The sequence below is a fragment of the Phalaenopsis equestris genome, unplaced genomic scaffold, assembly GCF_001263595.1.
Source record: "Phalaenopsis equestris unplaced genomic scaffold, ASM126359v1 Scaffold000002, whole genome shotgun sequence".
NCBI lineage: Eukaryota > Viridiplantae > Streptophyta > Magnoliopsida > Asparagales > Orchidaceae > Phalaenopsis > Phalaenopsis equestris.
In genome coordinates, this window is record NW_018164444.1 from 60,903,842 (window position 1) to 60,914,767 (window position 10,926).

Consider the following 10,926-nt stretch of genomic DNA (forward strand, 5'->3'; position numbering starts at 1 on the left):
GAGTATTTTGTCAAAAAATTATTATCTTTGTTATTCAACATTATGTCAACTACTACCATTCCCATGTTACCTAATTTTGGCATGTTGGTTGTTGAAATAGTATTTCATAGAATTGACTATGAGAATGCATGACAAATAAACTTATGAGTGTAAGAATATCAAGCTAGTTATGTTTGAGCATTAGGTCAATCACTTGAGGCCAAGTTCAGAGATGGAACTGGCATTATTTTTTAAGGAATGCAGTCGCCAAATGTCTAATTTTTTTTAAGTGATGGGTAAAAATATATCTAGGGGAGGGCAAAATAATTAAATTGACTATATTACATAAGAAAAAAAAATTAAATTTATTAGTTATATAGAGAAATCTCAAATTTTAAGGGGGGCAATTGTCCACCCTGAGCATAACCTAGCTCCGCCCCAGACTAAGTTACAAAGTGGTTTGGTTGTTTGCCTACTCGACTCTCACGATGGACTATTTGGCATCAATATTTGCATGTACCCCAGCATTGGTCATCTAGCTAACTCTCTCTTATGATCTATTAATTATGTGTTAACACTAAGTTTATCCGACTCCCAATTATTTTTTTGCCATCAGGTGATGGGTTAGATCTAGGCTAGGCAAAGGCTAATTAGGCATAGTAGGCTAGTTCCTAGTCATACATTTCTTGTTTGGTGTTGTCAACTAATGGGAGAATATTATGTGTGGAATCCACATGGGTGGATTAGTGGTATTTGAGGGTATTGTGGTAGTATTGCTCCACATACCACCAAATCCCACATATCCATACATATCTCATCCACAGGTAATATTTTTGCCAACTAATGAGCCATGTGTATAACTAATTTTTAGAAGCATTTCGTAAATCATATTGTGCTAACCTAATTTAACTGTACCAACAGGGTTGAACGAGTCAATTCAGCTCAATCAATCAAATTTAGGCTTCATTTGAGAAATCATTCAACTTCCGTCCGGCTTGCTCTGACGCGCAGATTTATTTTTGTTTGGTAAGCCAGCATTCCCAGACACCTCTCAAAAATATTTCGCCGCAACGTTAAATTTTGGTCGGTTTAGAACAGATGATAATGCCTGTTCCATCGCATGAATTTGAAAAGAGCATTCAAGCTCCTTCAAACGAAGCCGTAGGGCATGATATGATAAAACCTAAGCAAGACCAACCTCTCTTTGACTTAAAATTTAAGTTTGACGCCCTGAATCAAACTTCAGATCATTCTGGAATCCACTACACATAGCAATATCAATTATTAATTTATTACCGCAACTTGACTTTGCTATCAAGGCTTTGCATTTTGCAATCTCTCCCAAAAAGTCTTCTAATTTAAAAACATTTCTGTCCAACTTCGAATGCTTTAGTTTATTCTTTCGAAGAGCACAGAACTTCACCATACCTTGCAACAGACAAAATTCAATTTCAGAAGTGGAAAATCGCATAGAAAAAAACAAAAAAAGGGTCAAGTTCAAATAGAAAAATACAGCTGATGTGCAGCAAGCCAATCATGAATATAATTTTTTTTTAAGCAGATTTTATAAATAATAATATACAAAGTTGGAGAGCAAATGGGATACGACTCATTTTCTTCCCATGGTGTATTTATAATAACTTTTTTAGAAGGCAAAGGAACTTGAAAGAAATTTCTCGAACTCTGCAAGACCTTTTCAGCAAAATGGCCTTCATCAGCAGCTCTTCGGCTGTATAATTCAGCTTCAGAGCCTATAAATACCCAAAACTAGTGCTCAGAATAGCATTCTTCTCTTGTTCCAACTTCTCATTGAGAAAAGCAGTCAAATTCCTATAATTCCCATCTCTTGCAGAGAAAAGCATCTTATAGAAGTAGAGTGATACGATGGGCTCAGTTGCAGAAGAAAAGATCCCCCTTCTCACTCCATACAAGCTTGGGAAATTCCATTTATCACACAGGTTTTGTAATCATGAAAAATACTAAATTTTGATTCCATGATTAAAAACAAAATAGAATTTTTATTCATATTCTCTGAACATCATCATTGATGATGTGTATGTATTTCACAGGGTGGTTTTGCCACCTCTGACGAGGTGCAGGTCCTATGGCAACGTTCCGCAGCCCCATGCAATCTTGTTCTACTCTCAGAGAACTACAAAAGGAGGTCTTTTAATAGCAGAAGCCACTGGAATTTCTGATACAGCTCAAGGGTAAGCTAGCTGAATGTTAAATAGTCGCACATTCTGTATAAACAGAACCTTAATCCTATAAATTTTGAATAATTCAGGCATAATTTTTTTGATATCAAAATCTGATCTTAAATGCACATCTGCATGTGATAATTCAGACAAAATTAAGCATAATCTTTCCTGTGTGTATTTTTCTTTTCTTCTAAATGGTTTTCTTTTTGGCTTTTGTGCTTGTTTAGGTACCCAAGAACTCCTGGCATATGGACCAAAGAGCAAGTGGAGGCCTGGAAACCTATTGTCAATGCTGTCCATGAGAAGGGTGGGATCTTCATTTGCCAAATTTGGCATGTGGGAAGGGTTTCTAACTATGGTATATACATCATTAACTATTTTAATTTTCACTAAACTTGATAATGTTGGAGAAAAATATGTCTTATGCAAATAATATCTTTTGAAAATTAGGGGGGAAAATAAATTTAGTTAACTTGAACATGCACAAAATTAGTTTGAAGATGGACCTACTAGATGTCAGATTAATATGTAGCTAAAGAATATGGACTATAGATAAAAATTATGCCAAGAAAAAAAATGGACACATTAAATTTAACATCTTTTTCAACACTTTGTAGGAGTTAATTGAGAATGAATGATTATGAAGGCAACCTAGAAAACTATATTGCATCCAATAAATCAAGAAAACTATTTCTAGTAGAAGCCATGATATAGTTGAATTTCTCTAGAAAAATAAAAACTAATCATTTAAAGAAATTATAGTCCATCACTTAAAAATTACAAACAATTGTCTTTTTAAACGTGGCTTGTAGTTTCACATGTGATTGGTTAGCCATTATTTGTTCTTATATGTTTTATTATTTTTTTTTATTCTTTTTTTTGATATTTAGATTACCAGCCTAATGGACAGGCTCCTATTTCAAGTAGTGAGAAAAAAGTCAGTCCGCAACCTCAACATGATGGTACAGTCTCAATATACTCCACTCCACGTAGGCTTGGAATTGATGAGATACCACAAATCATCAAAGATTTCAGACTAGCTGCAAGAAATGCCATTGAAGCCGGTACAATTACTATAATTTCTCTTATATGACTTGACTCTTTTCATTTCACGTCAAAAGTATCGCAATAGTATTAATGTAATAAGTTGTTTTGGCCAACAGTTCTGTGTTGAAAGAATGCATTTAATTGTTGAAAAATGGAAAAATGAACATCATTCAACATGTTTAAATCTTGATCAAATTTCATGGATGTGCATGCATTGCACGTATAGGCATTAATTACTAGCAATTGATTAGATTCACAAGCCTGTTATTTAGAAGAAGAATGATTTTAAAGAACAACATATCTAGTGTATGAAGATTTTCCCAATGTGATGAGCTTTAATGGTTTGATATACACAATCTTATCCCTATATTTGTTGAGAGCTTGTTTCCATAACTTGAGCTCATGAACTCAAGCACTGCGCATGGACTACCTACCATTCATAAAACTTGAGAGCACTATAATCTGATATATTAAATTGATAGATTATGGCTTGAGATTAAGTAAACTTTTCACGAGCTCACATTTGTAAGCTCTATAACACCATGTTTTTTTAATAAAATAGCTACTTACAAAATTAAGCGTTCAAAACTTAAAATTAAAAAAAAAAAAAAAAAAAAAACCTAAACTAAGTCCAAATAGTTGTGCTAAAGTTAATATTGTTGATGATTTATGTAAAACCTGTTTTTTTTTTTTCTTATTTAGTACAAGCATGACCTTATTGTGCTGAAATTAGTTTCTTTGAAGCCTGACTTGAATGCTACAACTTGTAGGCTTTGATGGAGTAGAGATACATGGAGCGCATGGCTATCTACTTGAGCAATTCATGAAAGATAGTGTCAATGATAGAACGGATGAGTACGGGGGTAGTCTAGAAAATCGATGCCGCTTCGCCTTGGAGGTTGTTGAAGGAGTCGTTGAAGAGATTGGTGCTGAAAGAGTGGCCATTCGACTGTCTCCCTTTGCTACTGAGGCAGATTGTTGGGATTCTAACCCGGATGCACTTGGGGTCTACATGGCTCAGTCATTGAATAAGTATGGGCTATTATATATCCACATAACCGAGCCTCGAATGACCTTTGAGGAAGGTAAGCTGAAGATTCCTCAACGCCTTCATGAAATAAGAAAAACCTATAAAGGGACTTTAATCACAGCTGGAGGTTATGATAGAGAGGAAGGAAATAAGGCAATTCGAGATGGATATGCTGATCTAATAGCATTTGGCCGCTTATTTCTTGCTAATCCCGATTTGCCTAAAAGATTTGAATTGAATGCTCCGTTGAATAAATATGACAGGACCACCTTCTATACTTCTGATCCAGTTGTTGGCTACACAGACTACCCATTCCTTGAATCAATCAAAGAATAATCAACATTATTCATGATTTCAGTTGAATGCCTAAATATTTCTACCTACACTACATGGTTCTTGAACTTTATATATTTCCAGTATGATTTTACATAGTAACTGTGTTGTCATAATTAAGGTTTGTATCATGTTTCGATAATATTGTAATTTGTATCTCATTAGTCAGGTCTTGAATTTGTGCAACCAACCTATCAAAGGAAAGCAGTTGTATTATATAATGTCATTAATTGATGAAGATTAGTTGTGCAACTGAGAAACTCATTTATAATTAGTATTTCTTATAATAATGTTTTCCCTCTCAAAAGTGACCAATAACTAATCCATATTGTTAAAAATTCATTATCATTATCATTTGCGGATAACAAAGCCATGGCCTATTGGTTCACAAGGTCACTGTAAGTCAGCTCAGACACGGTTTCATTCTGCAGTGGCGTTGGGTTCTCGAATCTTTAGACACACGGCGCGAACTTTCATCATGGGGCCTAGCGCATGGGAAAATACCGATTTTCTTTTCAATATTAATATCAATATATATATATATATATATATATATATATATGAGCTAGAAATAAAACAAGGGATGCAAGTTTGTATTTATTATAAACAAACTTTAGAAATATAAAGAAAAATTATATCTTTTATGAATGATTTGTCTTCCAACCGTCCAAGCTTTATTCAATACTATTTAAATCAAAATGCTATTAACGCTCCCTTCAATTTTTTATATAATAATAATATTTAGGATTATTACTATTATTATTTCTGAACTTCTAACAGTAAAATCCTTGATATGCACCATCAACATTAGGTCGAAGGACATGTGTTAAATTTAAGATTGGCTTTAAATTAATTTATTGCTTGAATTGATTTATTTTTAGCCAACTGAATTTTGCATTAGTTAAAAATCAGTGTTTGGATTAGATATTTTATTTTTTATTAATATGTGCCTTTACATATCCATTGCACTATATATATTAAATTTATTTTTTTTAATTAGTATTCTTGTTGTATTTTTGTGGTATCATGGCGGTATTTCGGTGGTATTTTGGTGGTATTCTAGTGATATTCTTGTGGTATTTTTGTGGTATTCTAGTGACATTCTGGTAACAATCTGATGGTATTGTGACGGTATCCTGATGATATTTTGATGGTATTCTTGCGGTATTCTGATGATATTTTTGTGATATTCTTGTGATATTATGATGGTATTTTAGTAGTATTCTTATAAGATTTTTGTGGTATTATAGTGGTATTCAATTGGTATTATGGTGGTAATTTGATAATATTTTCTAGTATACCAGTAGAACATCACAAGTATAGCTACCACCAGAATATCCTAAGAATATCATAAGTATATCATCATAATAGCATCAGAATTTCACAAGAATATCATAAGAATACCACTAGAATACTAATAATTTCACAAGATTATCATAAGAATACCACTAGAATACTAATATAATATCACCATAATACCATAAGAATACTACCATAATACCTCCAAAGTATTACCAAATTTACCGTATAATATCAGAAGAATGCCACCCAAATACCACAAGTATTATTGTTGTCAATATGGTGGTTTTTTTTTATGCAACAAGCGTTCTTCAGTCCGGGTCGCACGCAAAAATAGTTTTTTCACATTTCATCAACTCGTGAAGCTACATCCCACCACTTTACAAACAGTGTTGTATTATTAATGTCCGCATGTCTAGACTTTGGATGTAATCTTTTCTCCTTGTTTTCAGACCATTGTGCACCGCTCGCTTGCATTGCTAGCTTACGTCTGCGCCCTCAGTGCTACCAATCTCATAACTCTCAAAATTAGCTCATCGTAAAAAATATATCAATTGTTTGTAGAAATGTCTCATTAACTTTTATTTTTACACTTAATTATTTTATTGTATTATATTTTTTTATGTAGCAATAAATTAAATTATTTAATTTAATTTGTGATCTTTAAAATTTTTCTCGCTTTGAAGCCATCCATTTATGATCAATTGATCATAATTACTTAAAATAATATGATTTTAATTATTTAATATAAATTTTCTTAATTTAATAAATTTATAATTATTTTCACTATATGACAATAATTATATATAATTGCACACACACACATATAATTTTCTAATTCAAATATTAAATAGCCAAAACGATCGACCAAATGTATGCTTGTGTTTGGCTCATTTATAAACTGAGCTCAAAAAATTATTCATGGTTGACTCGTTTGTCAGTCAAATAAACCGAACATGAGCATTGCAAGTCAAACACAAATTGTTCATGAATGTAGAGCTTTTTTAATAACCCTACTTTATTCAGCTTTGCCTCGACGTAAAAGATTGACTAACCAAGCTAGTGGAATCTTTAGGTTTTTACTAGAATCTCCCAGAGTTGAGTCTTTTTGGGGAGGGCTCCCAAGATCTTAGGAGTCATTTAGGCCACTTTAGATGTAGTTGATTTGATATTAGTTGAATTTTTCTCAACAAGATTCAATTGAGTCATATTAGATCAAGTGACTCAATTTTCCCAATTAAAGTCCGTAAGACTTGGGTTCGGACTCAATTTATCAATTTTGGCCTTTGCAATAATGTCTTAATAACAATTACATGATTTTGAATGTTTTAATTTGGTTAATTTAAAAAAATATCCTTAATTGGTCATTAATGATCTAAATGGACATATTAGCTCAAATGGTTATAATTATGATTCAATTAAGTTAGATCGAACCTTAGGCATCATATGGTTAAGTGTGTTTTTGGGTTTAGGCTTGGGTGAGTTTGCCGTAATATCCTTTTAATGGGTTTTGCTAGGGTTAGACCGGCAATCTGGCTCGATTTGTTTTATTGGTTTCCAAATTGGTTCGACTTGATTAGGCTAAAATTAGGTATAGTTTCAATTTAAATTGATTTCAGCTGACTTGGATCAGGTAGTTTTTAGGTGAGAATGACCCAACTTCTCTTTAATGGGTCATGTTTAGGTTTCCTTCAACAAGTCAAATTAATTTTATTTACTTTGGATTTTGATTTTTATAACCAATATAAGTCTTTATAGGACATCTAGTTAGGAGTCCAAGGGTCTTAAAGGCAACCTAGGGAAACCATGGGTCCAATGGAGAAACAAACTTACTGGTTCTTCATATTCTTATCATGGTTTGCGCAACTTCGCTCAATTGAGTTAAAGACTAACCTGACTTTATCCAAAATGGTCAACTATTTACAAAGAGACATTGTAGTCCCAAAGTTTATGTAAATGTCAAAATAATCACAAACAACTTTAAATTTGAGCTCCAGGAGTCTTCGAACGAGGATATTTCAACCCTGATTTAAAGAGGCTGAATATTCTTTTAACACTTCTATAAATTATAAGATTAAAACAATTCCATATAAATAGTTGTGAACTATTTTGGCAATTTATATCCTTTTTCAAGAATTCACATAGAAATAGGATAGAACTTGGCAAAATTGTTCTGAGAAAAATACAACAAATCATCTTCCGGCTTTAATCAACTCCATTAAAGAAAAGCTCAATCCTATTTTTTTCATGTAAATTAGTTTGGTGTTAGGACTATAAAATATATAAGAAAGAAAAAATCAACAAAATATATAAAGTAAACAAAATATAAAATCAAAATTTCATCGATGCTAGTGCTGCTAAAACAACTTGTTCCCGAACAGTTCGTGTTCAGCTCGTTAAAAAACTCATATTTGATTCATTTGCTAAGTCATAAACAAGTCAAACACAAAACAAATATTTGTTAGTTTATATTCAACTCATTTTGGCTTATATATATATATATATATAATTGATGAGCCATATTTTTAAAAAAGTTAATTGACTATGAGGCTGCAAAGATTTATAATCAATTAAAATTATTAATTAAAAAATAGAATAAAAATACATAATTATATATATGAATGATGTTTTAATATAAATAATAAGATTTAAACCTTACCTCAACCCTTTACATCCTATAGCTGCGTGACTAGAGTTGTCAAAACGATTCTTGGTTGGTAAACAGCTTGCATTCAGCTCGCGAAGCAAACAGCTGAACACGAACAGTGATATTTTTTAATAAGCTGAACGCGAGCTGAGCCTAAGCTCATTTACAACCCTATGCCTGACTGCCCAACGAAGCAAGCATTAAAAAAAAACTTTAATATTACAAATCAACCAAATATAAAATAAAATTTTACGCAAACACAAATGGGAAATATATGCCTCAAGATCCAAAGATAACAAGCAGCCTGACACCATTCAAACTTCAAAAGAAATCCAGGCAAACATCAAGCAAATGCACTTAAAGACAATCTTCAAAATTCATTCAAAAACTTTTTTTTAACTAGTAAAAGAATCCAAGAACCTTGCCGCCTACATTCTTCCTCCTAGCTTCCTCATGATCCATGATGCCTGCTGAAGTTGTCAGCACAATATACCCAAACTGTACAATAATGACCAAATATTAAATACACAAATTCATAAAATCATATTATAAATTAAAGAGCATTTACATGCATAGCCACACAATTTGTGTGCATTCACATATCTAACACCTAAACATTCATATTTACATGTATACCACTCAAATCTTTTACATCACATCAAATAAACCTCCATAACTATCTTTTTTCAGAACTGAAATACACTACTTCATGCATAGGCTTATGAATTTGTTATAAATAAAAATTGTTTGTGTTATGTATGTAAATTTTCCAAAAATTAAATAAAAACTGAAAATGGAAGAAAATACCTGACGCGAAGGGAGCAATCTTGCAGTCCATGGCTCAATATCCTTAACACCAACATCAAACCTTGGGCTAATGACACCACACTTGTTCAAACGCCCATTCAATTCCACCACAATCTTGCCTGATCTATGATCATCAACATATTCGAACTCGCCGATATAGCCTGTATCGAGAATTAAATGAATATGATTTGCAGATTTGCAGCTAGCGAAGAATAAAGAATTTAGGGAGCAAGGCATGTTTGTTGCTAACCATGCTTCTGCATTACGAGGAGGAACTTGATGATAACTTTTGAAGATGGTCTGATTTTGACTTGTCTTTTCCCACGCTTCTCAGCATTGTACATGCTCTTGAGAGCATCATTCAGGACGCTGACTCTCACCATCCTTGCCCGGACTAAAAAAATGTGAAAAAAAAAAACAAAAGGATTAATGCAAAATGAATAAAGGGTTCCTGGATAGTAATAGATCACTTAAACAGTTTCAGATTTATGCAAAATCTAAGTCCAACGTTTACTTGTGATAAAATTAACTTCTAAGGTTGCATCTATGAATCGAAAATTAGTGAGTAAATAAGAACTCGGGTGAACTTAGCCATTGTTCAGCTCCGCTCTTCATGTACTAGAGCTAAAATTTATTTTGTTTGTTCTGCCTGTTAACTTACTGAACCGAAAACGAGTTGCTCATGAACATAGTCTATTACTTGAAAGTCATATATCAATCGTATAATAAGTCATCTTGTATATGTACATATATTCATGCAAATATTAATGTATGAATATGAATACATGAAACCTATACAAACATATGCACACATATAAATTTGCATGCACACATGTATATACAAATATAATTAAGTTCCTCCCCATAATCAAACAAGGTCTTTTTTCTGTTTAGCTTATAAATAATTGATCTTATATCTATTTAAACTAAAGGTAATTATTTAGAAAAGCATGCTCGAACATAATTAAAACTTTACCGTCATAAATTTAATTATAAGGAACTAAAATCTGCCAAATTAGAGAAGATAATGTATCGAGCATTAGTTTATTGTACCAAAGTTACCGAGGGAATTATTGGTTTGTTGGCAAAAGAAAGTGGAATAACATATATGCAATGTGATTAAATGTAATGTATCTGAAATATTTTATAGTTATTTAGTTCGGTGTAAAACAAACAGAGATCAATTTTGTGTTTTATTTGAAAAAAAAATTAAATAAAAGTAAAATTAGTAGATATCCGATGCTGCGCTTTACAGCGGTCAACAATTACAGTGGGCGTCAACGATGACGGCAAAAGGACATACAGGCAATGACCAGCAGCTAGCATTAGAAGGCAACCCTTTAGCTGCGGTGAGAGACAAAAGCAGTTAACGATGGCTGGTAGCAAGTTACCCGGGGGTAATGCCCAGCATGGAGCGGCAACATAGAGCGATCAAAATAGATCGTTGTTCGCGAACAGCTCCTGTTCGGTTCGCTAAGTAGCTCGTGTTTGAATTGTTCGTTAAGCAAACGAGTATAACATGAACAAAGATTTGTTCATTTGAGATTGGCTCGATTTGGCTCAAAATTATATATATGACGGTA

General features: G+C 32.7%; 2 protein-coding genes across 2 annotated transcripts in view; one reads left to right on the plus strand and one right to left on the minus strand.

Moving 5' to 3' along the window:
• The first annotated feature begins 1,662 nt into the window (after positions 1-1,662).
• On the plus strand, positions 1,663-4,660 carry LOC110039350 (putative 12-oxophytodienoate reductase 11). The gene is made up of 5 exons (XM_020744384.1): positions 1,663-1,937; positions 2,049-2,189; positions 2,408-2,538; positions 3,071-3,244; positions 3,998-4,660. Exons 1-5 carry the CDS (start codon positions 1,864-1,866, stop codon positions 4,591-4,593), a joined length of 1,116 nt encoding a protein of 371 aa, XP_020600043.1. The 5' UTR covers positions 1,663-1,863; the 3' UTR covers positions 4,594-4,660.
• Positions 4,661-8,753: 4,093 nt separating this feature from the next.
• The window catches only part of LOC110039352 (40S ribosomal protein S15a), a 9,929-nt gene continuing 7,756 nt past the window's right edge, over positions 8,754-10,926 (minus strand). The window contains exons 2-4 of the mRNA XM_020744386.1: positions 9,594-9,737; positions 9,344-9,504; positions 8,754-9,034 (exon numbers count right to left, since the gene is read on the minus strand). Of these exons, the coding sequence (XP_020600045.1) occupies positions 8,936-9,034; positions 9,344-9,504; positions 9,594-9,726 (393 nt within the window). The 5' untranslated portion in view covers positions 9,727-9,737 and the 3' untranslated portion in view covers positions 8,754-8,935. The remainder of the gene's footprint in view (positions 9,035-9,343; positions 9,505-9,593; positions 9,738-10,926) is intronic.